The 27958-nt window shown below is 41.9% G+C and overlaps 4 protein-coding genes across 10 annotated transcripts in view; 2 read left to right on the forward strand and 2 right to left on the reverse strand.

The window, feature by feature from the left end:
* Positions 1-424: 424 nt before the first annotated feature.
* On the forward strand, positions 425-5654 carry LOC147196230 (uncharacterized). 2 transcript variants are annotated; one of them, XM_086126886.1, is made up of 13 exons: positions 425-567; positions 654-821; positions 918-1023; positions 1532-1657; positions 1729-1842; positions 2053-2230; positions 2316-2444; positions 3065-3252; positions 3345-3541; positions 3651-3742; positions 3837-3891; positions 4479-4576; positions 5143-5654. In XM_086126886.1, the coding sequence occupies exons 1-13, from the start codon at positions 506-508 to the stop codon at positions 5367-5369; spliced, it is 1740 nt and encodes a 579-aa protein (XP_085983012.1). In that variant the 5' UTR covers positions 425-505; the 3' UTR covers positions 5370-5654. The 2 variants fall into 2 exon arrangements, with proteins under 2 accessions (XP_085983012.1, XP_085983013.1); XM_086126887.1 differs by having other exon boundaries at positions 1750-1842.
* A 41-nt stretch (positions 5655-5695) lies between these two features.
* Positions 5696-8182, reverse strand: gstz1 (glutathione S-transferase zeta 1). Of its 4 annotated transcripts, XM_086126895.1 has the most exons (10): positions 8001-8166; positions 7769-7930; positions 7622-7673; positions 7219-7286; positions 7068-7148; positions 6851-6976; positions 6678-6753; positions 6552-6604; positions 6418-6467; positions 5696-5879 (listed from the first exon to the last, which is right to left on the reverse strand). In XM_086126895.1, the coding sequence occupies exons 2-10, from the start codon at positions 7784-7786 to the stop codon at positions 5753-5755; spliced, it is 651 nt and encodes a 216-aa protein (XP_085983021.1). In that variant the 5' UTR covers positions 7787-7930; positions 8001-8166; the 3' UTR covers positions 5696-5752. The 4 variants fall into 4 exon arrangements, with proteins under 4 accessions (XP_085983021.1, XP_085983018.1, XP_085983020.1 ...); XM_086126892.1 differs by lacking the exon at positions 7769-7930 and having other exon boundaries at positions 8001-8182; XM_086126894.1 differs by lacking the exon at positions 8001-8166 and having other exon boundaries at positions 7769-7949.
* Positions 8183-8209: 27 nt separating this feature from the next.
* On the forward strand, positions 8210-15219 carry aldh6a1 (aldehyde dehydrogenase 6 family, member A1). Of its 2 annotated transcripts, XR_015102643.1 has the most exons (13): positions 8210-8507; positions 8754-8795; positions 8901-8975; positions 9166-9327; positions 9395-9473; positions 10105-10407; positions 11449-11570; positions 11877-12066; positions 12345-12526; positions 13086-13265; positions 13886-13984; positions 14070-14241; positions 15145-15219. XR_015102643.1 is itself a non-coding variant. In XM_086126891.1 (12 exons), exons 1-12 carry the CDS (start codon positions 8448-8450, stop codon positions 14172-14174), a joined length of 1599 nt encoding a protein of 532 aa, XP_085983017.1. In that variant the 5' UTR covers positions 8210-8447; the 3' UTR covers positions 14175-15219. The 2 variants fall into 2 exon arrangements, 1 of the variants encoding a protein (XP_085983017.1); XM_086126891.1 differs by having other exon boundaries at positions 14070-15219.
* Positions 14856-27958, reverse strand: part of LOC147196233 (basal body-orientation factor 1-like) — a 29695-nt gene continuing 16592 nt past the window's right edge. Inside the window, exons 5-12 of one of the 2 annotated variants that reach the window (XM_086126890.1) lie at positions 19813-19956; positions 19650-19730; positions 19398-19468; positions 17908-18052; positions 16435-16916; positions 16264-16368; positions 15141-15188; positions 14856-14952 (exon numbers count right to left, since the gene is read on the reverse strand). In XM_086126890.1, the coding sequence (XP_085983016.1) occupies positions 14856-14952; positions 15141-15188; positions 16264-16368; positions 16435-16916; positions 17908-18052; positions 19398-19468; positions 19650-19730; positions 19813-19956 (1173 nt within the window). Of the gene's footprint in view, positions 14953-15140; positions 15189-16263; positions 16917-17907; positions 18053-19397; positions 19469-19649; positions 19731-19812; positions 19957-27958 lie in introns of both variants that reach the window. The other variant, XM_086126889.1, reaches the window with a different exon arrangement.

Consider the following 27958-nt stretch of genomic DNA (forward strand, 5'->3'; position numbering starts at 1 on the left):
ACTGCTTCATCAGAAGGCGTATACTGTACAACGAATGAAAATGTACTGCAAGTCTGAAAAGGAGAAGTGAAACTTACTTAGATCATTAATCATGAATAATCAAAAATACTGAAGATAAATAATTTAATTAATTTGCCTACCAAAATGAATACACCGTGCATACATACCCAAAATAAATGGAAGCATCACAGATAAACCTATTTTTGTTTATTTTGTCATTATATTTGTCCAAACAAATGTGCATTTCCTTGTAACAGGCATGTAAAATAAACGGAAGAAACAAGGGAGGGCATATAAATGTTTTCCCCATCATTGCATTTGTGGTATTAAATGCACAGTAGGCGTTCATCATCAGAAATAGAAGGTCACACGTGTAACCCTTTCGTTGCTTCCGTGTTCTCAGCCAATCAGGCCACGACAGGAGTCCACCTGTTAAATGAGCCGCGAACACATTAAGCGTTTGAAACATAACGTTCATGAGGAGTTTTGAGTCTTAAAAAAAGAGATGGGAAAGCTCAACTTTTATGTCCTTTGGTCCCTGCGTGACGCGCCGCGACAGTTTATCAGGTATGTTAACAAATACTATAAGCAAAAGTCCGTCATTTTGATCGGAAGCGATTCGAGGAATGTTGGTGTCGTTATGCGTTGTGCAGCAAATCAAACCGAAGATGCTTCCACGTCCACGTCCCGCTGCCTCTGCCCAAGCAACTGGTGATCTTCGGTCTGGGCGACTGGGGTCGGGACGAGACCATCTCCGCGCAAGTCGTGGTCGACGCTGACGTGCGGCCTCAAAACATTGGCACACTCTCGTCTCAAGTCAAGTACGTGTGGGACAACGGGTGTTTTTTTTTTAACCTCACTGCGTGGGTGGGTGGGTAGGAGGTCACGTGAGTGGGCGCTCGCCTCTTCTCTTGCAGGTGCTTGACGTTTGAGGGCGGCTGGAGTCCTGATATCCTGGCGGTGGCTGCACAAAAGGGCAGGAGAGGAGTTTATGGCAAGATAGTGCTCACAGTGTGTGGACAGGTACTTGATTTATATTTAAGTGGTGGACAGTCGGGGCCAGCTAGGCTGGTATGCTAGCTTTGCGTTTGTGTGTGTGTCTCGGGGGCAAGGGGTCGTTGGATCGGGTGCAGAGGTCATTTATAGCACCAATTGGTTTGGCCACTTCATTAGGAACAGCAAAGAGCCGTTGGATGCTCTTTCTCATTTTTAAAAGAGAATTTTGTACTTGTTAGTGGAGAAATGGAGCAAATATAGGGCAACATTGCCTGGCAGCTTCCCCCCAAACCTATTGGCCTCTCCAGATTTTAATCCGGGACGCTATACGGAAACCACACTGACACAGGACATAACTGGACTCCAATGTAATATTGTCTTATTCATGTGATGCTTTGTTTGTTTTCAATACAGCAGCTAGTGTCCTCGCTCTATTTATATTTCTGTCCATCATCTCTTTTCTTCTCTGCTGTCACTCCCTTCTACAAAAAAAGTACTCTCATTTCCCCCCATTGTTAATGTCTCCCTGAAACAGTTCCAGGAGCAAGGCAGCATCTTAAGCAGCAGTACTCCACTGGCCCAGAGGAAATGTTTGTTCCCAGAGCAGCTCAGCGCCGCAGATCTCTCATGCACTTCCCAGCTAAGTGTTGCAGAGACCACGGTGAGACGACACGCTTGAAGTCTGGTCCCGTGTGTCGCTTCAGTCCAATTCATATGCATCTTTCTTGGAAGGGAACCCTCAACTCTTCACAGCTTGCCGACAGTGTTTGCTATGGTGATATCCAGGCTAATAAAGTGGATACCAGCACTTCAGCCATGGAAAGTAAACTTTCACTTTGGCCTACGGTAAGAGAACTGCTTTCAGTCAACATGTATGTGTGAGTTGCGTCTTTTTTTTTTCTTTTTTTTTTTGCGGTACAGTCCCGTGTTGCGAATCAAACAACTCTTATTTTCAAAAGTTTTCTGTATTGTTTGAGAGAGTCAAATGTACCCCTGTCTTGACGACCTAAAAGCATAATGATATCCTTGTTGAGAGGATGTCCCTTCCTTTGAAAGGATGAGACCCCTAAACGGACTGTAATCGGCAAAAGAGGCCGTGTAACGTGGAGCACCGAGGATAGGGACAGTTCCATCGAGGGCGATGACCAAGCTTTGACTCCCAAGAGAATGAGGCTTTCCCGAATGAACAGCCAGGAAGAACTGACTGAGCAGATAAAAACGAAGGATAGAGAAGGTCAGAAACCTAGATTAAAGTATGGCGACTTCTTTAAAATGACATCAACAAAGGTGAATCTGCTTTTGACATAGATCTGCTTTAGTTTCAGCGTGTCCGTCAAATCGATGGAGCCACACAATGTGCCTCAGCGACCCAGACACTGCCATTCTTATTGGTGGAGAAACTTCGGATCAGAAAACCTGTAAGGACTCCCTATGGAAGCTGGAGTTAGGTCAGTACCACCCGGCGGGACATTTGAGTCAAGACACAAATGCACGCTAATATTTACTTCTGTTCTTTCGGCACCAATTGTTATGGCGAGTCATAAAATTCGGTCTTGTCATTTCAGAATTTGGAGAAGGTGCCTTTGTTGTATGTTCTTGTTCGTATATTCATCGGCCTTCAGGGCACTCTTGAAGGATGAGCATAATAATAGGAAAAGGCAGTCGGGTCAGATGTATGTGCAGCGTTCCTCCATTGTTCCATTTCTGGTTCTATTGCCATCATCACGCTCTCTGTCAGAGATGGGGTGAGAGCCTCAGCGCATTGAGAGGAGCCAGATGAGGTGGCATCTGGGTTTGTTTCCTGCACGCCTCTCTGGTGAAGTGTGTTGGCCACATCCCAAGCAAGACCGAGGACATGTTAGTGAGACAAAGTCTCTCTGCTGGCCTTGATTTTTATGGAAGAGGTTGACAACGTGGCTGGGGGGAGGCCAGTCTGGGTCGGGATAAGTGGAAGATGATAAATGCATGGACGGGGGTCAGTACTCGGTGGTCTGCTGAATGCAAATGAAAATCCACTCTTCGCCTTTATTGTGTGTCCCCCCCATCCCCCCTTTTCCTTCTTTTGCAGACCATGATTTCTGGTACCCAATGAGCTCCTCCACGTGCGGACCTGCGCCTCCTTGCACCAGGGGGAACTCTGCGACTTATGACCCCGAATCGAAGGCCGTCTATGTTTATGGTGGACTGACGGAGGGCCGGCGCAACAGCGAGCTGTACATCCTTAATACTCTGACCTGGAAGTGGAAGCTTGTCACAGTGGGTTTTTGTCACATTTAAACTTGTTGGAAGTCATTTGAGAAAAAAAACCCCAAAAAACAAACCATATCCGTTTTCTCTATTCCATTTAGACTAAAGGGAATGTTCCTACCTTGGCGTATCACTCTGCTGTTTTTTACAAGAAGGAGCTTTTTGTCTTTGGTGGGGTTCATGCAAGTCAGTCTTCTGGAGAAAAGACATGCAGTAATGCTCTGTACATCTTCAACCCAGAGTTTCAGCTGTGGTATAAGCCCATAGTGGAGGGAGACAAACCTCTGCCTCGCTTTGGGTCAGTGTCCACTGCCATTCACTACAGAGCTAATTCTTTTTGTTATCATTATTTTTCCCCCTCAAGTGTTCATTTTCATTTTTTCATGTCTTATTTTTTTGTGCAAAAGCCACTCCATCACACTTCTGTCACACAAGCTGATCATATTTGGTGGTCGGAAAACTGCCACATATCTAAATGACCTCCATATCCTTGACCTGGGTAAGAATACAAATTCAATAACTGCTTTTTGTTGAAGTTTACACAGATGATGCCTCCCCCTTTCCTCTCCTTTCCTTTCCTTTCTTGGGTGAAGGTTTTATGGAGTACACAGCTGTGAAGTACGGGAACATGCCACCACTGCCTCGAGGGTGAGTACAGCTCTCCGTGACCTTGAGAACAGTTATTCCTGCAGATACTGAATACAGTCTGTATAATTTAATCATTTCACATTTTGGGCTACTTGTTTTTTAAAGGTCCCGTGCCATCAAAACCCATTTTTCGACTGAAAATAAGTCTGCACCTTGATTAAAGATTGACATCCATGTGGTTTGTCCCTTTGCATGCTACAGCCTTTGAAATGCAAAGTCATGCAAAACCAGCAGATCAGAATTTTCCGTCGTGACTTAGTTATGCTAATTGTTATTCAAGTACCCCACGCACTAAACCCAAATTCATGTGCCGCTGCATCGCAACAACCAATCGGTGTCGAATATGCTGCATCATCGCATCGTCTAGTCGGGAGCACCGGGAAATATTTGATCATTCCTGCTACTAAGACCGTATGAGAAAAAAAAAGAGGTCAGAATACTTGACCAACAAGATCAGCTTGGAAAAAAAGTGCATCTTGAGCATTTCAAATGACCTTGCAAACAAGACAAAACTATAGATGATTTCAGAGTATGTGGCATGGGACCTTTGCATTTAAAAGAGCACTTTTCTGTGTTTGCATGAACAGGTTTCACGCTGCCCTCCCAGTTTCCGACAACAGGATTTTAGTGAGTGGGGGCTGCAGCGCAATCGGAGCCTTGCGAGATGTACATGTCTTCAATACCGGTAAATACTAAATATATTCATCCAAATGCATTGCAACCTTAAATTGAACACGAGTTCCAGGCCGTTGCTCCGCCTGTTATTTTTCAGATTTGGAAAGTGTTTCTTCCAAGACATAATCTGCAATGGTCACCCTCATAGGTCTTAAATGTTTTAACATCGCCAAGTGTTAAAAAATAGTTACCGGTAATAATTTCTTTATTGAAAGTGCTATGCGTTGCAGATCCAACTCTCCTTTTTTTTTTTTTTGCAATACTTTTAATCGTCACACTACTAAAAGGAAGTAACCACTTTTAAGTAGTATGTATCCTGATACATAGCGAAACCACCACAGGTTTACTGTGTTGAATGTGTCTGCCTCCGTCACATAATTTCTCTCCACATTCTTTTCTGATTAAATACATTCTTAATGAGTCAGCTCCTTTTTTGTGTCACAAAAAACACATTCGGCAAAAGAAAAGACTGATGCGGCATGTCCACTTCAGAGGCATAAACGTGTACATGTCACTCAATTTCAGAGTTTCCACTGTACAAACGTTTCAAATCCACTGTTTCACTTCCCCCACCAGACACCAACCTGTGGAGTTCCGTGGCATCGTCTGAGTTGAATTTCAAGCCTCGTGCTGGACACAGCATGATACATTTAACCTCATCAACAACTCCGGCAGACTCACTGACACAGAGGCAGGATGAATCTGTCAAAGTCCACTGCACACTGCTCGTGTTTGGTGGCTCAGACTGCTCCGGTACTTTCTACAATGATATGGTTAAGTGTGCAGTGGAGATTCCTTTATAATGAATGTTTTTCGTTGAAAATCTGAAAGGACCTTAAAATAAGTTTTTAAAATGTGTTATTGTGATGTTTGCAAAATTGCCTTTGACTATAATGCATCATTTTAGCAATCATTTGCAGCCTAGTCCTCTTTTAGCGCCAGACATACCACAATTATCCATACTTCCTCCAAGCGGCTGATATGCTGCGGTATGTCACACTTTGCATAACAAATCAGTCATTTGCATAGTAGCCGCGTGGTCAACTGACTAAGTAATAATGATGTTAATAAATGTCCACGTTTTCTAACTAAGAGTTCACTTGTTTCAAATTACGGCCATAGAAAGTCGTTATGTTCAAAGCGTTTTATTTCAAGGCGTAGAAAGTGCGGCAGCACGGTGTTTCTCCTACGCTCGCAGCTCAACGGGTGTGTCCGGCTGGCATGACGGATGGCTCACTTGGAAAGCGTCAATCTTCGTTAAGGTTTGATTTAGCCTTTGGATAGTTGGATACAAGCTCATGTTCACTTGAAACCTGCAGCATACAGGAAACACAAATCAGCTGAGGCTTACAATCTAAAATTAAAAGGTTACATCGAAGGGGTCATATATATATTTTTTTAAACAATGTAAGACAGTTCCCAGTTGTCTTGATGTTTGTTGCATTTGGTGGGGCTCAAGGTGTGTTTATTTGGCAAATGTGAACATGCTTTTGTTGTCCAGGGCCTTGACTTATTTTCCAGGCTTAGAGGCTCGGCTTCCACAAGTAGGAGCACACAGTTGCCAAGTGTGACTGGAAAGGAGCCAGCCAAATGCCTGCTGACTGGTTGTCAATCTAATGAAAGCGAGGCTTGGCATTCGCCCAGCAGTATGTGGGCTGCGATGACGACTGGTGCACCGCAGGAGTCAAAACGAGTGGAGTTCAAGGTAGCAAGAAAAATTCTTGACCCTTGGAGCATGTTAAAACACCCAGGAACTGTTTTCATTTTGGAAGGAAAATGTATGTTTTGTATGTTGTTGTTTTTTAATCATATCTTGGGCACTGTGCAGTAAAGTTATTTTCCAAAATGTACCTCTCTGCATTGTAGACTTGTGGGACCAGACAGATGTCAGCCATGGATATCTAAAAGGCAAAACAATCCAGTCAAACTAGCCCTCAATTATGCCATCCTCTTCATTATCATTCTGTTTCTTTTGAAGTTCTTACCTCATCGCCAACACAATACTTCCCAGCAGTTTGCTTCAGCAGAGGCTCAAGAGCTGGATGAGTGCAAATATTGACATGATGCATTTTCAAATGTCTTGCTGCTGGTGTCTGATGTCAGCTACTGACCTTCAAAACCTCGATTAATGAAGTATTGTGCCCACTGCGCCTTCTCTGCGCCAATCTTTTGGATCACGTGTAGATTCTGAGACATCCAACAGAGGATGAGGTTTATCAGTGATGTGACATCAACCCTGTTGTGTCCCTGTGAGTTGAAGTACTGTACTAATAAAAATGCTCACCTGCAGAGGTTGAATCCCAGAAGCTATGAGATCACTTATCATCCGAACCTGAGCCCTCTTTTTTGGGTCCAAGGGCAGGAGGCGCGGTTCGGGCCTTGTTTCATCAATGTACTGGATTACCGCCAGCTGTGTTGTAGGACAAACAATATTAATGTCACATCTGAGAGAAGAAACAAAAAAACTGTCATGGAGAATTAAGCTTTTGGGTGGAGCTCACCGACTGAGAAAGGGTGACACCATCAATTTCAACTGCGGGTACTTGCTGCATTGGGTTTAAAGTCTTGTAGTCTTCTGTGAGCTGTAACATACATTTTGTTACTAGAATTCCTGATTTGCTTTCTATTTTTAATTGCTCGTGTAAGCTGTACCTGCTGACCTCCATCTTTGATCAGATTGACTGGCACCTGGTCATATTCCATGCCCTTCAGGGCGAAAGCTGGTGAACAAAATGGTGAAATATCACGAAACGATAATATGGGAAAATGGAGAGCAGCACAGTGGACTTGTGGTTAGCATGTCTGTCTCTCCGTTCTAAGGTTCCCAATATAATTGATGCATATTAAGTTAAATGAAGACTGTAAAAGATAAAATGGGTATGACTGAGTGGAAATGGTTGTCCGTTCCCTGCAAATGGATGGTGACCAGTCCAGGGTCTCCCCCCCGCTTTTCACGCAGTCAGCTGCGACGGACTCCGGCTTACCTGTGACCCTAATGAGGACAAATGCTGTGGAAAATGGATCGCAAGTAGAGAGAGATTAAGGACTAATTTACCAATGCGCACCCGCCATGAGCAAGAGCTTCTGAAGTATCCATGGAGCACGGGCTGAATGAAATCAACAGAAGAACATAGCGTCGTTACAAATCAAAAAGATCTCGAGTGCTCCAAATCATCCTTTTTCATTTCGTTTTAAGGTTCACCTTGGTTTGCTCAGACATTGCCTCTCAGTCAAGTTTGTACACTGAAAAAAAAGTTCTACCGAGTTGACCACAGCCGCGTCCTCTCATAGCCAATAGGGTGCGCTCCTCGCATCCCTCCTACCGAATCTTTGATCCGTGACTAAGCAACATCGGGGTCCACGTCTGCTTTACATCAGCCACCATGAACAAACAGAATGAACAAGCAAACAGTAACGATTCGGAAGTACACTACCTTTGCCAGGAGAACACAGGATAATCGCATAGTCAGAGCCGGTTTAGCTTTTTACTTCTTTAACGTTTGCTCATGAGTGTCGTCGTGGAAGTGACCCTGTTATTCATTCGTCCCAAACGGTGTATGCGCCTGATACTGTACTGAGTTGTACTTTTGCCGCAAATGTTGATGTTTTGGAAGCATAAATCAAAACATGAAACAGGAAGTGTTTTGCTCGTCGATTGGTCAGAATCCGTTGTGTAGGCGGGATTTTGCAAATAGTCTCCTGATTATTGGACCGAATCCCTCAACGTCAACCAACCAGATTGCCCTTTTACAACCTTTTGTGCAGAGTTAGGACCAATGGTGAGCTTTAAATTTACATAAGCCCCGCCCACCCCCTTAAAATGAAAACTGAGCGCGGTCGTCTTCAGGTCATCTCTACTCACCTGACCAGAAAGTTAAATTATGTGGACGTACATCTCCGCCATGGCCTCCTTGCCTTTAAGATCAACACTCAAGACAAAGGTAAAATTGAAACCATGTGTCGTTGACGCAGTAGGGCGTGCAAAATCTGAGGTCATTGGGGCTTAGACTTGTTTACACACCTCTCGCAGGCAGGATTAACTTCACTTGTATCCTCTCCAATGTGATTTTATTTTAATAATTACAGGTATTGGCATTTCACAAATATTTGTGTGATATGTACGCTGTACAGGTCAACTTTCTAATATGTTAACACGGCCTCACATTAAATTGCCTCCCCCCCAACAGATCCTGTTTAAAACTGGCAGTAGGTGCTACTCCTCCTCTAAGGTCAGTTTACACCTTTTTACAGCTTTGCACATAATTTCTATTTTGACATCGAATGTGTTATAAATGGTATAAACCTGTTTTTTTTCATGAACTTTCTCCTCATAGCCCACCACCAAACTGTTCATCGATGGGAAGTTTGTTGAATCGAACACATCAGAATGGATTGATATTCACAATCCTGTGAGTATTCTGTCATAGCAGCAACATGGATTTGGCATCTTAACACTTCAGCCTAATGTTTTTTTGTTTTTTTTTGGCCTACTCTCAGTACACACACAAGTTTTACCCTCCACTTACAGTTTCATTGATGCAAATATGCCCCGGGTGACATCAACTACTCAAATATTCATACAGTTAATCTGCACCGCAGGCGACCAATGAGGTGATTGCCCGTGTACCAAAAAGCACGCAGCAGGAGATGTCTGCTGCCGTCGACTCCTGCGCCAGGGCCTTCCGCTCCTGGTCCGAGACCTCCATCTTGGCTCGGCAGCAGGTTTTTCTGCGCTATCAGCAACTCATCAAGGACAACATTGTAAGGCAAAGGGTTAAATAATGTGACTGTTTACTCCTGAGTTCAAACTGGTCCTATTGTGTCTCAGAAAGAACTTGCCAAGTGCATCACAGTGGAACAAGGCAAGACCCTCGGAGATGCAGAGGGGGATGTGTTCAGAGGATTGCGTAAGTAACACGTGTGCTTGTGCGTGTCTGGGCTTTAACTTTTGGTTACACAAATGGTTAATGAGTTATGTCGGCCACACGGAACAAAGGACACTCTCCGTTTGACCTTTCAGTCTTAAACTCTCATAAAAAAATTGAGTTCCAATTTATGTTTGGAGAATGTACTCAGAAGAAGAAAGTAGAATTTGATGAGTGCCGTAGAGGGGAAGAAGTCATTATGTTTAGCTGGTGGCTCTTGGACTAAATATTGAAGTTGTGAGGTCTAAAACATCTTAGACCAGCATATTATGAGGTGAAAACACACCAACGTGGAGGTCCTAATAAAGAAGTAGTTTGTAACTATGGGAATTTGTTTTCTGATTTGGGTCTTTGAGTGATTTGTCTTTAAATATTCTCTATTAGGTGACCTACAATTTGTGGAAAAATGTGATTAAAGTTTCTACTTTTCATTCCTTTTTGAATACTAGATCTGAGTTGCTTTGCTGGAGTTTTTAGATTTTGCTTCACGTCTGAAAAATTGATATATGTTAGGGATAATGGCTGGATGATGTGCACAACAGACTGTAGCATCCCCAATCGATCTAACGTCTTTTGACTGAATTAATAAAGTTAATTTCTTCTCTGATCTCAGAGGTCGTGGAACACGCCTGCAGCATCACCTCTCTGATGCTTGGCGAAACTCTGCCCTCCATCACTAAGGACATGGACACGTACACGTACCGTCTGCCCCTCGGCGTATGTGCCGGCGTCGCCCCGTTTAACTTCCCCGCCATGATCCCGCTTTGGATGTTTCCCATGGGAATGGTGTGCGGCAACACGTACCTCCTGAAACCTTCGGAGAGGGTGCCTACGTGCGCCGTGCTGCTGGCCAAGCTGCTGCAGGATGCTGGAGCTCCCGACGGGACCCTCAACATCATCCATGGGCAACATGACGGTAAGTTTGTCCAGCAGGTTTGTGTGTTTTTCCATTTCCAATTCTTTAAAATGTAACAAAAAAATTTGAACATGCTTCAAAGTACATTTTGGCACAGCACTAATTGCTTAGGATGGCGATTTCTGTGAATAGCAAAAATCTGTGAGTAATTCAGGACCACCCGAAAAGGTTTTTACTTCCCTGTAAATGCCACAAGATGGTGTCAAAGCACTTTTTATTCCTAACAGACAAGGCTGTAGTCTGACCAAAATGCATCCCTCATTTCAGCATAGTTTTCTTGGCACCAAGATGTCACATGATGGTCCTAAGCCAGTTTTTTAAAAAATATTTTTTTTAAGTATCAGGCATGGTTTGCCACAGAGAATAATTTGCCCCCAAGAATCTGCATCTTTGCAAATGCCGAACTGCAAATATATGGAGGTTCGCTGGAGTATGGAATGGAGCGATTAAAACAAAGATAACTTAAACCTGCACCTCTACCATCTCTGGTATTACAAAACCATTTTGTTTATATGCAATAGAAACACCATTTATCTTTACGTATCCTTGGGAACAAAAAGCAGACAGCCCCCCCACCCCCCATGTATTCAAGCTATTAGATTATAGTACGATAACAATGTAAGATAGATCATCTATTTTCTATAGTGCTCGTCCTCATTTCAGAGATGAAATGTCGCCTATGTCAGTTAACCTTGGGCCAGAGTCAGCATACACCTCTGAACTGGACATAAATCATTTCCAGGGCACATACGCCCAAACAAGCACTCACCATTTATTTTTTGGGACAATTACATCTTCAATAATTCCGCCATGCGTGCTTTTGGAATAGAGATCAGGAGAAAACCAATGCAAGCATGAGGAGAATACCCAAACACGCTAAGATTTAAACTTAGGACTTCTGTATGGTGAGGCGGACAGCCTAAGCGCTATTCCACCATGCAGCTGTAATTTGAATTCGTATAGTAAAAATATGACTCCTCTTAATTGGCCGCAGTGTTTGCTGTCACTTTGTCAAGTTTATCTCCATTCTTCCCGCCGCAGCTGTGAACTTTATTTGTGACCATCCGACCATCAAGGCTATCAGCTTCGTTGGCTCCAATCAGGCGGGCGAGTACATTTATGAGAGGGGCTCCAAAAATGGCAAACGAGTGCAGTCCAACATGGTGAGTGGGTAACATGCGATGCCATGACATTTTCAAAATGGACACTAGGTGGCAGCCTCATACAACGCGTTCCTGATTCGGACACCAGTCCTGATGGGTTGAAGGAGGCTGTGTGCAATTTACAAAATTTATGTAGAATACTGTGCAATTATGCCATTAACAGTGTCATAGTGACATACGTACACACATATAGTAGTCTGTTTTTTGAAATACAATCACAAAGCACTCAAACGGATGACAAGTAGAAAAGGCAAAGGTAGCGAGGGAACACTGTAAAACTAAAAATCAGCTTTCATGTGCTTGTAGGGAGCCAAGAACCACGGTGTGGTGATGCCCGATGCCAACAAGGAGAACACTCTGAACCAGCTGGTGGGGGCTGCGTTTGGGGCTGCCGGTCAGCGCTGCATGGCTCTGTCCACGGCCATCCTGGTGGGCGAGGCTCGCGGCTGGCTGCCCGAACTTGTGGAGCGCACTAAGGCTCTGCGCGTGAATGCAGGTACCCTTCTAGTTCAATTCCTTATCCAGACCCCCCTTGGTTTCCCCGGAGGCCTTTTGACCAAGCATAACAATCTTAGAGAAATAGAGAGGAAAGATTTTCACCAATATGACGCACAGGAAACCCTCATGTACAATTTCTCAGGGAGTTCCTCGGGCAGTCCCTTCTGTTCTGTTATTTGCATGCTTCTGGCTAATGTTTCGGAATGTCGCTACCACATCACGCGAGCGCCGGCTTACGTGTAACATTATAACCGCTTGTTTCTGGGGCCTGCTCAGGCGATCAACCCGGTGCGGATGTGGGGCCCCTGATCTCTCCACAGGCCAAGCAGCGAGTGTGCAGTCTGATCCAGAGTGCCGAGGACGAGGGCGCCAAGGTGCTCCTGGATGGTCGACGCGTTAAAGTAACGGGTTACGAAAATGGCAACTTTGTGGGTCCGACCATCATTGGCAATGTCACAGTACGTATTTAATCCGATATTCCACTGCTTTGCAACCATTATTGAGACAAGGCAAACAATGACCTGTTTAGTTGAACACAAATCTATTCTATGAATGGCAGAAAGTGCATAGACAATATGAGTGAATTGAACCTGCTGCCGTGAAGCGGAACATAGCCTTGAATACTTTTGCCAGTCACTTTTCTATCGCTGGCATAGATCCCAGGAGATTGATTATTTGTTGTCAATAAGTAATTGGGCCATGGCACCGTGGTTGAACCACTGCAATAGATATTTTGGAGCAGCACGGGAGCTGAGTGCTTAGAGACCATCTGCCTGACAGTTGAGAGGTCCTGGCTTTCGTATCTCTGCCTGGGCCCTTCTGTGCGGAGTCTTCATGTCGTTTTCACCGGTCCTCCGACTTCCTCCCACATTAAAAGAAATAAATAAATAAATAATGCATTTTAGGGTCCCATTTAGTCATTGTCCAAATGCTCTGCATATGGCCGACGACCAGCTGGCCTGCTGATGATGACAAACGCTGTTAAAAATGTTTCACAACCGCTCGTTTTTTCCACAGCCTCAGATGAGGTGCTACACAGAGGAGATTTTCGGACCCGTGCTGGTTGTCCTTGAGGCCGACACTCTCGATGACGCCATCCATCTGGTCAACGGCAATCCATATGGCAACGGTACCGCCATTTTCACTACAAATGGCGCCACGGCTCGCAAATACACTCACGAGGTGGACGTGGGCCAGGTGGGTATGGATGACGCTAACTTTCTTTTTAAGCACAACGTATTTGCATCGTATCGTCATGGCTGTGTAATATTTTCAATGGGAAGAACCTCAGATTAATAATGATTATTTTCCATGTCTGGTATAGATGTTTGCCCCAAATCAAGATGTCCAAGTGTAATCAAAACAGAGGAACGTGTTCTATTAAAGATGGAGGGATTCCGATGGTCTTTTTTAAGCATTGCCGGGTGTCACTTTGTTTTTTTTCCGGTGGAGCCCAGTCATGCCCTGTTTGCTGTTCACATGTCTCGGAATGCTGTGCAAGCCATGTGCTCCACTCTCCTCCAACAAACACACATTTTTTTCCGTCTATCGTCTTTGCCAAAAATCCACGGCTTCCAAACCTATTTGTGCCTTCTCGAATACTCAAACCACCCATGCCATGTCTCTCTTACACTTGCAGCAAACATGCCCCCCCCTCCCCCCCTTTCCCGGTCACTGCTTACCGTGTTTGCCAAAATTTAAGCCACAAGTTATCTTTGTGCTTGTCCCTGCAATTTAGGCCCCAGGGGGATTTTTTTTATAAACCTCTCAAACATGGAATTGTTCGTAAAGCAGTTTTTTTTTTCTGTTGTTTGCAGGTCGGAGTCAATGTTCCCATCCCCGTGCCTTTGCCCATGTTCTCCTTCACAGGATCAAGAGGATCTTTCAGAGGGGACATGAACTTCTATGGAAAACAAGTAAGCAAACAAATGTTTTTCGATCCTGGAAAGCAAAACAAGCTCACTCTTTCTGATAACACTAATATTCTTTATTTGTATCCAGGGCATCCAATTCTACACACAAATCAAAACCATCACTTCCCAGTGGAAAGCTGAGGATGCGACACTCAAGAGTCCTGCTGTTACCATGCCAACAATGGGACGCTAAATAACCCATAATGACGACCGGACCTGGAAACGTCTCCGAAAAATGATGACTGCTCGGTGACTTAATGGTAATTAATAAGTAGACTTTATCGTAATTCTGATAGCATTCAGGTAATCTAAAAGGTATCACCACACTCCAGTCAAAATTTCAACTGCCCACCTACCTGTTGACAGAACTTGAACAAAAGTGTCGGGACATCCCCATGATTTCACCATTCGCGAGTAGGTGACTCGCAGAACCGGAACTGTTTTGGGAAGATTAGCTAGCATTGGTCACTGGCCAGTTTCACAGTGCATCTGCTGAGGTTTTTTCTTTGGCGGGGTCATTCAACAAGAAGAACATTCTTGATGTCGATGATTTGGACCAGACAGTCACAATCTATACAATTCAAAAGATGTTTAACGGGGTTGGGGTGAGAGATTTGCTTTGTAAAAAAAAGAAAAGAAAAAAAAGGCTTTCCTCAAACTCATGCCACCAACTCAGAAGCACAGAGTACAGAGCAAACGGTCCTGCTAAATTAAAGATTTAACACGGCGTGTCCAACTCTTAATTTAATAAGGGATGAAAATATTGCAAGGGAGAACCAACCTTGCCTTACAATAGCATTAACAACGCGGTAGACATGCAAGTGAGAGACAACAAATCAAAAGCTTAATGATGGACTAGAAGGCCACGTCAAGATCATGTGGTGTGACTCTCCTCCAGGCAGTTGGTGTTGGTGGGTCCAAGGGAGTCAGGCGCTTGAGTAATGAAAGTTGACAGGGCGCAGGGCTCCTCTCTAATTCAGAAGGAATTCATGATCATTATATATGCGGAAATGTCACAGATTCATCATAAGTGTTCTCACAGCGCAGCATCTTTGCAGCTAAACATGGAATGCAAGGCCCAATAAATCTGTGCAGGATTTTATAATTGCAAGGATAAAGTATAACTTTTATTTCCGGAACATTTCATTTGGTGTCTTACCCAGCATCATGACTGTCAGATGAGGACACCACCGGATTGTTGGCTCTCCTGTCAGGGCGAAATAAAAAGTTGCAGCTCATTGCCTCGTGTTCCGCATTCGTTGTCTCCGTCCACATGAGGTCCACGCACATTTGCCGTGAAATGTTCCGTTCGTCCAGTGGACTAAGTGCTTATGTGATCTCTGGCCATACGTCCAGATACGGTGAACAGTCCCTTCTCAAATCATTTTTCCAGCAGCTCTCTGACCACAAATGTTCAAAGGACTAAATAAACTTAAGTGTGCACGTGAGGAGGAGCCAATAGCCCGAAAGCGCATTGAGGTGACCAGATGTTTGTTTCTATTTTTACTATTGTGCCCAGACTCTTTTCTTGACTCGTTTTAAGCAGCAGGATGGAAAAGAAAATTGGTTGAAACCGAACTGATGTTTTATGGTATCCTCTTAAGCAGAGAAAATGACTGTTAAAAACATTAAAAAGAGGGAGGGGACTCGCCGGAAGTTCAGCCTGAGCTAATGTACGAGCCGTTGCACTTTGGTCCTCTGAGTTCATGCTTTCATTTTGGATTAGGGCAGGGGTCGGCAACCCAAATTGTTGAAAGAGCCATATTGGACCGAAACAAAACCCCCAAAAAAGAAATATGATCGATAAAATGAACGAGGCACGGGATGCACTTTTGCAGTGTGTTAACTATTGTAGCTCACATTGAGAAATGCTTCCCTCGACCCTCCATATTGCCATTCTTTGCCAGTACCCTCGGTGAAAGGCTGTTTTTTTTCACCTGCCTGGCATCCCGTCCTGCTCATAGAAACGTGTGTTGCAGGCTATGACGCAAATCCTCCTCGACAGAAATATTGACATTTAATATTTATTCTACACATTTTTAAAGCATTGGAAAATGTTAAGAATGTTTGTGTCATCTTTGTTCTCCTACAGAAACCATATAAAAACAAAAAATATATTTCCCTCCCCCATCTTTTTCCATTTTCAAACATTTTTGAAAAAGCTCCAGGGAGCCGCTAGGGCGGCGCTAAAAAGCCGCATACGGCTCTGGAGCCGCGGGTTACCGACCCCCGGGTTAGGGTTACAAGTGATGAACGAACAATTAGGAAGAGAATGAATTTACCTCGGCTTTTGTCGATTCATTTTAGCAAACAGGAGACGGAGAACGTGTTCCTTTTGCTCCCAAGTGAGATCTGAAAATTCCACTTTACCCCCGGGTTGATGGATCCTGAAAAAAGAAGTGAAGTTGCCTGATGAAGAATCATCACGCAGAAGCGATGGGATGATGACGTACCACCGTGCGGCCTTCTCCATGTCAGAACAGACCGAGTCGGCGCTATCTGGAGTGTTCTGGAAGGTGCGGATGGGCGGGAACTTGATCCTTCCTGCTGTGGCCTGTTTGAGTGTCCAGCGATAAGCCTGCTGGGCCTCCTTTTTGTACTGAAGCCGAGCGGCCGCTATCTCGTCCTTCACCTCAGCCAGAGCTTCGTGGAAGAAGCGCTCCAGCTCAGAGCGCTGCTCCATGACGGCGCCAGCTAGCCTCTTGATGTGCTTTAGTTCCTTCTCCCGCATGGAGAGCACACTCTGAAGCTTCTCGAACTCTGCCTTGTCGGCCTGGCGGCTGAGCAGCATCTTCTCCTCAAAACGCTCTTGTTCATCTCTTTTATGTGCCAAAGTCTGCTCCAGAGAAGCTAACTTTTCTTTCAAATGGGTCAACTCTTCTTTTTGGGCCACCAACTCGGCTGCGTTTTTCTTTGCCAGTATGTTCAGTGTCTTCTGAAGGAGTGGACAAAAGAGAAAGTCCTTTTACTTTACTCTCTACAGCTCGCAAAAAGCTCGGGTTATTGAGCTTTTGGGCTGAAATTTCAGAATGAAACTAAAATGCACTAGAACCTTTACAGGTGAATTTAATTCCATCTTCTCTAAACTTTGGAAAGTTTAACTGTTCGCTTAACAAGGAACAGAATGGCAAAATTTCAAGAAATCTCTCCAATTTCTGTATTTTCCTGGTTCGATTAGAATTGGTATTTAAAATGTCCTCTTTTTTCATGATGTGACATCCTGAGACCAAAACGACACCTGAAATTGGATCAACAGCACCTTGCCATTGAAAGGCTTTAAACACAAAGAGGGAAGTGACCACCGAGCTAGAAGTTGGTGACAGAGAGACTGGAGGAGTAACAGAAAGGCAAAGAAGTGAATGTATTTGAAAATGTATCGGTCGATTCTTGGATCAAATGCGTAAATGTTGCCATTCAGCTCCTTGTTTAGAGAAGTGCAAAACGTACTGACACAATGAATAGCTGGACACGCAAGAGAAGGTCAAATTAAATTCACCTGTGCATTTTCGGTTCATCCCAAAATGTCATCCAAAAGCTGAATATCACAAACATTTTGTGGATAGTGTCGGTGGGGAAACAAATCGGCAATTGTATCCCAAGCTTGGCTGCTGAGTCGGGGTCCATTTCCAACAACTTACTGTCATCATCTCGGAGACGTATGTGAATGCGGCCACTATTTATTTGTTTTAGGAGAAACCGCCGAACCTGTAGGCTAGTGGAAACTCACCACAACCACAGAACACGGAGAGAGGCTGCGCAGTAAATACACAGAAGCAGAACAAGCAAACAACAAGGAGAGAAGCCGCCTGAATTAGACGCTTCATAACTGCGGCGATTGGAAAAATGAGACGTTTTTTTTTATATCGAAAGCATTGCCTAATAATAGCAGTCGCGTTGTTTGCCATCCTTTTGGCCCTAAGTGTTACCTTGTCCATCGCCAGGGATGTGTTTTCCTTCGCCAACGAGTCTGCCATTTTGTGCAGCTCCTCTGCCTCCTTCATGTGGTGCTTCAGTGTCTCGTTGAGACGGACGTTCTCCTTGAAGACGCAGCGCGAGGCGTCATCCAGCTGTCTGAAGGCCCGCCAGCGCAAATAGGTTAGCCGGATAATTACCGTATTGGCCCGAATATAAGACGACCCTGATTATAAGACGAACCCCTCTTTTTCAAGATTCAAATTTGAAAAAAGACTTTTTGAACACCAAATTAATTGTTATACAGAAAATAATTACAGTACATCTGAAACAAATGATTATAATATATTTGAGAGAAAAAGCATGTTATTTTGCCTCATTCAAATCTTAATATCTGAACATTTAAATATGTAAACTAAACTGCAATCACATTCGTAAATGAATGGCTTCTGATTTTTTAAATGTAAATTACATCATAACTTCTCCTCAGCTGCCGGTTAACCTGGGCGATTTCGAACCACGTTTCTCCATTTTCTGTTATCTCTTCTATTATTTTCTTTTCTTTCTTACCGCTATTTTTTATTTTTCTTCTTCGTGCTACCGCTATTTTTGTTTTTATTCTTCGTGACAGGGGTTCACTTTGGCGTGGGGAGTCAAGTTCAGCATTCGGTTCAATGATATCTGGCGCCATCTAGCGTCTTGAATGGGTATAACGTCTGGACCACGAATATAAGACGACCCCCACTTTTTCAGTCTTATTTCAATGCAAAAAAACATCGCCTTATATTCAGGCCAATACGGTATTCATTTGGGGGGGGGGGGCTTTAAACGGGAGGGTACTAAGGTGTATTATTCATTTTTTAAAAAAGCTTTCTACCTAGTTTATAGCAAGGGTGGGCAAAGTGTGGCCCATGGTTGCATATGATTCTTTGGGATAAGTTGTTCGACTTGAAAGAAATCCAAAGCTTTCTATCTAACTCCAAGCTAGTTTTGCGCCACCACTTTCCAGTTTGGCACACACTTTCTTCATGTCAGTTGAAATGAGATTGTTCCTTGTTTTTTTTTTTTTTAATTTCCCAGTTCATCATTTTTTTGGGGTCAATGTTGAAATGGTGAGCTCCACTTTCTCTTCAGCTCTCCAGATACTATTCCTGCTGAGATAATGAGCAGGACAAATCTCACTACAGTATGTTTTCAACAAATTAATAATTTTTTTTCACTTGCCATTGAGTAAAACAGACCAAGTCCGTTTTTGCAGATGTTCAGTGTTAGCTCATTGACCAAACTGACCAAACTCGGGCCTCTCTTTCTCCTCCAAGAAGGCCTTTCTGGGATATGTGGGATGTGATTGTTGGCTTCGTGCATTATCGAGCACATGACTGACCAGTGTGGCTCAAAAACAACATGGAGTTCAAAATTATATATTTATAAGACCAAGTGGTTGTTCTTTGGTTCCGAACATGCAGTAAAAGATTAAAATTAGGCCATCAGTGGGCACACTCACAAAACGGCTTCATGGTGGGCTTGCTCCTCCACCTGTGCTATCATTTCCTCGGCATCCTTCTCCAGTCGAGCCTGCAAGAAAGTTTACTCTGAATCACTTCTAAGTCGTATTTTAATCAGTTTGGGATGAACTGGTAAGCAAGTTTTTGCGTCACTATTATCACGACCGAAACGATCCCAGTTCATACACTAACCGTCTGAAATATAATCACAAGTTGACTGGGAAACCGTCTCATCCGACTTGCCGTGATACCTTTTCTTTGAAGAACCTGTACTCCATCATGTTGCGGTTTTCCCTGTGCTCCTTCTCAGCGAGCTGCATGCTTTTTTTCATCTGTAATGTATATGTCATATTTACGTGTCAAAAGCCACGGGAAATGAGAATTTAAGTAAATAAATAAAGGTCCGTTCCGCACATCGCTGAGCTCCTGCTCCATCTGAGCTTTTCTCATCTGGAACTCCTCGATCGTCCTCATTCCATCCCGTATCGTCTCAAACTCACCCGCTCGCTTTCTGAACAGCACCTTCATCTCACTGATTTCAAGGGTGTAATGTTCAACCTGTTGAAAGTATGAGACAAATTTGGATGTGAAAATGTGTCGCAAACAAGGGTGACCAAACACGGTCCTCGAGTTACCGCTATCAAGCCTGTTTTCGATCTTTTCCCTCCGCCACCACACCTTCTTCAAATGACTCCCCCCCAACCAGCTGCCCATCTGCAAAATAAATCTTCCCATGAGTGGCAAAAGTTTTGGAACGAGGTCTGAGTACCAGATCCAACCGTGATCGAAGCATGCAAATGGTTAAGATTATATCAGTTGAACCAAATACCTCAAGATACCACCAGAGAAACCAGGACTGCATAAAAATGTGACAATGTGACCAAAATCACAAGAGACTGGCAAAAGATGCACCCATAAACATGTACATGATGACTAAATGAGAGGTTATCACCCATTTGATTACATCTTTGGGCCAAGTGAATCTTCTTTACATAGCGATGTAGCTTTTACCCGCATTAGGGCATCAATCTACACATAAAATGTGGACTGCTATCATAAAAATAAGGTCAGATTGACATGAGAGTATTCCGCAAACTATGCGTCCTCGCCATTTGCAAAAGTCGTTATTGTGTAATTTGGTTGAATTGATCCAAATTCCAGATTCATGCTAAGCCCTTAGACAGACGCCTCTTTTGATGGGGAATCATATTATTGCCCAAAAATACATATAAAGCAGCGTCTTCTGAATCAACCATATGGCGTTTATTTTTCTGACATACGTGTCAGTCGCATACATGTCCAAAAGGGAGATGTTTCCAGACCGTGTCTCATTTTTCCGCCGCCATTTTACTAGCATGAAGTCAGGACTGTAAGATTGAAAACAGATGCGGACCAATGTTGCTGTGCTGACTTATAAAGCTGCTCGACATCTAATTCTTCATTCTTCATTCTTCAGTTGCAATGCATATGTGTGAATGATAAAAGTAAATTGCACATTTGTTGAAGGAAATGTAAGGTGCTTCATGAAATGTTTTGTAAAAGATACGTTAATTAAATTTCAACATTTTCCAAATGTTCTTGTGCTTCTTTGTACCAAAACAAAGGAAAGACATGTTGTTTGGGTTGTTTATAGCAAAGTATGGTATCATTTTAATGGTCCGGCCCACTTGACATCGACCGAGGCCGTATGTGGCCCACCATGTGAAATGAGTTTGACACCAGTGATGTATAGTAAGGCGTTTTTAGCCGAAGAAAAACGACCATGTGTAGTAAGGTGTTTTTAGCCGAACCCCCCCCCCCCCCCCCCCCCGACCATTTATAGTAAGGCGTTTTTAGACGAAAAAAACCGACCATGTAGAGTAGGGCGTTTTTCGACCAAAAAAAGACCATGTATAATTAAGGCGTTTTTAGCCGAAAAAACCGACCGTGTATAGTAAGGCGTTTTTAGACGAAAAAAACGACCATGAAGAGTAAGGCGTTTTTAGATGGAAAAAAAACGACCACGTATAGAAAGGCGTTTTTAGACGAAAAAAAAGACCATGTATATTGTAAGGCGTTTTTAGCCGAAAAATAAACCGACCATGTAGAGTAAGGTGTTTTTAGCCGAAAAAACGACCATGTATAGTAAGGCGTTTTTAGACGAAAAAAATGACCACGTATACTAAGGTGTTTTTAGCCGAAAAAAACGACCACGTATAGAAAGGCGTTTTTAGCCGAAAACAATGACCATGTATAGTAAGGCGTTTTTAGCCGAAAAAAACGACAATGTGTAGAAAGGCGTTTTTAGCCGAAAAAAAATGACCATGTAGATAGAGTAAGGTGTTTTTAGCCGAAAAAAACGACCATGTATAGTAAGGCGTTTTTAGCCGGAAAAAACGACCATGTATATAGTAAGGCGTTTTTAGCCTAAAAAAACGACAATGTGTAGAAAGGCGTTTTTAGCCGAAAAAAAATGACCATGTAGATAGAGTAAGGTGTTTTTAGCCGAAAAAAACGACCATGTAGAGTAAGGCCTTTTTGGATGAAAAAAACGACCATGCATAGTATGACGTTTTTAGCCGAAAAAAACGACCATGTATAGTAAGGGGTTTTTAGCCGGAAAAAAAACCGACCATGTATATAGTAAGGCGTTTTTGGATGAAAAAAACGACCATGTATAGTAAGGCATTTTTGGACGAAATATTTAGCCAATAAAAACAACCATTTATAGTAAGGCGTTTTTAGCCCAAAAAAACGACCATGTTTAGTAAGGCGTTTTTAGCCGAAAAAACTACCATGTATAGTAAGTCGTTTTTAGCCGAGCTGAAAAAAAAACGACCATGTATAGTAAGGCGTTTTTGGACAAAAAAAACGACCATGTATAGTAAGGCATTTTTAGCCAGAAAAAAAAAACGACCATATATATAGTAAGGCGTTTTTGGACGAAATTTTTAGCCGAAAAAAACGACCATGTATATATAGTAAGGCGTTTTTAGCTGAAAAAAATGACCATGTACAGTATAGTGAGGCGTTTTTAGCCGAAAAAAACGACCATGTATAATAAGTCGTTTTTAGCCGAGCGAAAAAAAAAAACGACCATGTATATATAGTAAGGCATTTTTGGACAAAAAAAATTACCATATAGTAAGGCATTTTTGGACAAAATTTTTAGCCGAAAAAAACGACCATGTATAGTAAGGCGTTTTTAGCCGAAAAAAACGACCATATATAGTAAGGCGTTTTTAGCCGAAAAAAAACGACCATCTATATAGTAAGGCGTTTTTGGACAAAAAAAATGACCATATAGTAAGGCATTTTTGGACAAAATTTTTAGCCGAAAAAAACGACCATGTATAGTAAGGCGTTTTTAGCCGAAAAAAACGACCATATATAGTAAGGCGTTTTTAGCTGAAAAAAAACGACCATCTATAGGCGTTTTTGGACAAAAAAAACAACCATATAGTAAGGCTTTTTTGGACGAAATCTTTAGCCGAAAAAAACGACCATGTATAGTAAGGCGTTTTTAGCCGAAAAAAACGACCATGTATAGTGAGGCATTTTTGGACAAAAAAAAAAAAACGACCATATATAGTCAGGCGTTTTTAGCCGAAAAAACCGACCATGTTTAGTAAGGCGTTTTTAGCTGAAAAAAACGACCATGTAGAATAAGGCGTTTTTAGCCGAAAAAATGACCATGGTGTTTTTAGCCGAAAAAAACGACCATGTATAGTAAGGCGTTTTTAGCTGAAAAAAAACGACCATGTATAGTAAGGCAATTCTAGCCGAAAAAAAACAACCATGTATAGTAAGACGTTTTTGGACGAAATTTTTAGCCGAAAAAAACGACCATGTATAGGAAGGCGTTTTTAGCCGAAAAAAAACGGACCATGTATAGTAAGGCGTTTTTGGACGAAATTTTTAGCCGAAAAAAATCACCATGTATAGGAAGGCGTTTTTAGCCGAAAAAAAACGACCATGTATAGTAAGGCATTTTTGGACGAAATTTTTAGCCGAAAAAAACGACCATGTATAGTAAGGCGTTTTTGAATGAAATTTTTAGCTGAAAAAAACGACCATGTATAGTAAGGCGTTTTTAGCCGAAAAAAACCGACCATGTTTAGTAAGGCGTTTTTGGACGAAATCTTTAGCCGAAAAAAAACGACCATGTATAGGAAGGCGTTTTTAGCCGAAAAAAAACGACCATGTATAGTAAGGCATTTTTGGACGAAATTTTTAGATGAAAAAAACGACCATGTATAGTAAGGCATTTTTAGCCGAAAAAAACGACCATGTATAGTAAGGCATTTTTGGACGAAATCTTTAGCCGAACAAAACGACCATGTATAGTAAGGCGTTTTTAGCCGAAAAAAAACCGACCATGTATAGTAAGGCGTTTTTAGCCGAAAAAAAACAACCATGTATAGTAAGGCGTTTTTCGCCGAAAAAAACCCGACCATGTATATGACGTTTTTGGAAGAATTTTTTAGCCGAAAAAAACGACCATGTATAGTAAGGCGTTTTTAGCCGAAAAAAACGACCATGTATAGTGAGGCATTTTTGGACAAAAAAAAAAAACGACCATGTATAGTCAGGCGTTTTTAGCCGAAAAAACCGACCATGTTTAGTAAGGCGTTTTTAGCTGAAAAAAACGACCATGTATAGTAAGGCGTTTTTAGCCGAAAAAATGACCATGTATAGTAAGGCGTTTTTAGCCGAAAAAAACGACCATGTATAGTAAGGCGTTTTTAGCTGAAAAAAAACGACCATGTATAGTAAGGCAATTTTAGCCGAAAAAAAACAACCATGTATAGTAAGACGTTTTTGGATGAAATTTTTAGCCGAAAAAAACGACCATGTATAGGAAGGCGTTTTTAGCCGAAAAAAAAACGGACCATGTATAGTAAGGCGTTTTTGGACGAAATGTTTAGCCGAAAAAAATGACCATGTATAGGAAGGCGTTTTTAGCCGAAAAAAAATGACCATGTATAGTAAGGCGTTTTTGAATGAAATTTTTAGCCGAAAAAAACGACCATGTATAGTAAGGCGTTTTTAGCCGAAAAAAAAAAGACCATGTATAGTAAGGCCTTTTTAGCCGAAAAAAACCGACCATGTTTAGTAAGGCGTTTTTGGACGAAATTTTTAGCCGAAAAAAACGACCATGTATAGGAAGGCGTTTTTAGCCGAAAAAAAACGACCATGTATAGTAAGGCATTTTTGGACGAAGTTTTTAGATGAAAAAAACGACCATGTATAGTAAGGCGTTTTTAGCCGAAAAAAAACGACCATGTACAGTAAGTAATTTTTGGACAAAATGTTTAGCCGAAAAAAACGACCATGTATAGTAAGGCGTTCTTAGCCGAAAAAAAACGACCATGTATAGTCAGGCATTTTTAGCCGAAAAAAACGACCATGTATAGTAAGGCATTTTTGGACGAAATCTTTAGCCGAACAAAACGACCATGTATAGTAAGGCGTTTTTAGCCGAAAAAAAAAACGACCATGTATAGTAAGGCGTTTTTAGCCGAAAAAAACCAACCATGTATAGTAAGGCGTTTTTCGCCGAAAAAAAACCGACCATGTATATGACGTTTTTGGAAGAAATTTTTAGCCGAAAAAAACGACCATGTATAGTAAGGCGTTTTTAGCCGAAAAAAACGACCATCTATAGTAAGGCCTTTTTAGCCGAAAAAACCCCAACCATGTATAGTAAGGCGTTTTTGGATGAAATTTTTAGCCGAAAAAAACGACCATGTATAGGAAGGCGTTTTTAGCCGAAAAAAAACGACCATGTATAGTAAGGCGTTTTTAGCCGAAAAAAAAAAGACCATGTATAGTAAGGCATTTTTGGACGAAATTTTTAGATGAAAAAAACGACCATGTATAGTAAGGCGTTTTTAGCCGAAAAAAAACGACCATGTACAGTAAGTAATTTTTGGACAAAATGTTTAGCCGAAAAAAACGACCATGTATAGTAAGGCGTTTTTAGCCGAAAAAAAACGACCATGTATAGTAAGGCGTTTTTAGCCGAAAAAAACCGACCATGTTTAGTAAGGCGTTTTTGGACGAAATCTTTAGCCGAACAAAACGACCATGTATAGTAAGGCGTTTTTAGCCGAAAAAAAAAACCGACCATGTATAGTAAGGCGTTTTTAGCCGAAAAAAACCAACCATGTATAGTAAGGCGTTTTTTGCCGAAAAAAACCCGACCATGTATATGACGTTTTTGGAAGAAATTTTTAGCCGAAAAAAACGACCATGTATAGTAAGGCGTTTTTAGCCGAAAAAAACGACCATCTATAGTAAGGCCTTTTTAGCCGAAAAAACCCCAACCATGTATAGTAAGGCGTTTTTGGATGAAATTTTTAGCCGAAAAAAACGACCATGTATAGTAAGGCGTTTTTAGCCGAAAAAAACCGACCATGTATAGTAAGTAATTTTTGGACAAAATTTTTAGCCGAAAAAAACGACCATGTATAGTAAGGCGTTCTTAGCCGAAAAAAAATGACCATGTATAGTCAGGCATTTTTAGCCGAAAAAAACGACCATGTATAGTAAGGCATTTTTGGACGAAATCTTTAGCCGAACAAAACGACCATGTATAGTAAGGCGTTTTTAGCCGAAAAAAAAAAACGACCATGTATAGTAAGGCGTTTTTAGCCGAAAAAAACCAACCATGTATAGTAAGGCGTTTTTCGCCGAAAAAAAACCGACCATGTATATGACGTTTTTGGAAGAAATTTTTAGCCGAAAAAAACGACCATGTATAGTAAGGCGTTTTTAGCCGAAAAAAACGACCATCTATAGTAAGGCCTTTTTAGCCGAAAAAACCCCAACCATGTATAGTAAGGCGTTTTTGGATGAAATGTTTAGCCGAAAAAAACGACCATGTATAGTAAGGCGTTTTTAGCCGAAAAAAAACGACCATGTATAGTAAGGCGTTTTTAGCCGAAAAAAACCGACCATGTTTAGTAAGCCGTTTTTGGACGAAATCTTTAGCCGAACAAAACGACCATGTATAGTAAGGCGTTTTTAGCCGAAAAAAAAAACGACCATGTATAGTAAGGCGTTTTTAGCCGAAAAAAACCAACCATGTATAGTAAGGCGTTTTTTGCCGAAAAAAACCCGACCATGTATATGACGTTTTTGGAAGAAATTTTTAGCCGAAAAAAACGACCATCTATAGTAAGGCCTTTTCAGCCGAAAAAACCCCAACCATGTATAGTAAGGCGTTTTTGGATGAAATTTTTAGCCGAAAAAAACGACCATGTATAGGAAGGCGTTTTTAGCCGAAAAAAAACGAGCATGTATAGGAAGGCGTTTTTAGCCGAAAAAAATGACCATGTATCGTAAGGCGTTTTTAGCCGAAAAAAAACGACCATGTATAGTAAGGCGTTTTTAGCCGAAAAAAACGACCATGTATAGTAAGGCATTTTTGGACGAAATTTTTAGCCGAAAAAAACAACCATGTATAGTAAGGCGTTTTTAGCCGAAAAAAACCGACCATGTATAGTAAGTAATTTTTGGACAAAATTTTTAGCCGAAAAAAACGACCATGTATAGTAAGGCGTTTTTAGCCGAAAAAAAAGACCATGTATAGTAAGGCCTTTTTAGCCGAAAAAACCCGACAATGTATAGATAGGCGTTTTTGGATGAAAAAAACGACCATGTATAGTAAGGCATTTTTGGACGAAATTTTTAGCCCAAAAAAACGACCATGTATCGTAAGGCGTTTTTCGCAGAAAAAAACGACCATATAATAAGGCATTTTTGGACAAAATTTTTAGCCGAAAAAAACGACCATGTATAGAAAGGCGTTTTTAGCTGAAAAAAACGACACTGTATAAGTCGTTTTTAGCCGAGCCGAAAAAACCCGACCATGTATAGTAAGGCGTTTTTAGCCGAAAAAACCCCGAGCATGTATAGTAAGGCGTTTTTGGACAAAATTTTTAGCCGAAAAAAACGGCCATGTACAGGAAGGCGTTTTTAGCCGAAAAAAACGACCATGTATAGTGAGGCATTTTTGGACAAAAAAAACGACCATGTATAGTCAGGCATTTTTAGCCGAAAAAAACGACCATGTATAGTAGGGCCTTTTTGGATGAAAAAAAACGACCATGTATAGTAAGGTCTTTTTGGATGAAAAAAAAAACGACCATGTATAGTAAGGCGTTTTTAGACAAAAAAAACGACCATGTATAGTAAGGCGTTTTTAGCCGAAAAAATGACCATGTATAGTAAGGCGTTTTTAGCCGAAAAAAACGACCATGTATAGTAAGGCGTTTTTAGCCGAAAAAAACGACCATGTATAGTAAGGCCTTTTTGGATGAAAAAAAACGACCATGTATAGTAAGGCGTTTTTAGCCGAAAAAAACGATCATGTATAGTAAGGCGTTTTTAGCCGAAAAAAACGACCATGTATAGTAAGGCCTTTTTGGATGAAAAAAAACGACCATGTATAGTAAGGCGTTTTTAGCCGAAAAAAAACGACCATGTATAGTAAGGCATTTTTAGCCGGAAAAAAAGACCATGTATAGTAAGGACTTTTTAGCCGAAAAAAACCCAACCATGTATATAGTAAGGC

Source organism: Hippocampus guttulatus, chromosome 13 (assembly GCF_054856545.1).
Source record: "Hippocampus guttulatus isolate MCC_2025c chromosome 13, RoL_Hgut_1.0, whole genome shotgun sequence".
In the NCBI taxonomy this organism is placed as follows: Eukaryota; Metazoa; Chordata; class Actinopteri; order Syngnathiformes; family Syngnathidae; genus Hippocampus; species Hippocampus guttulatus.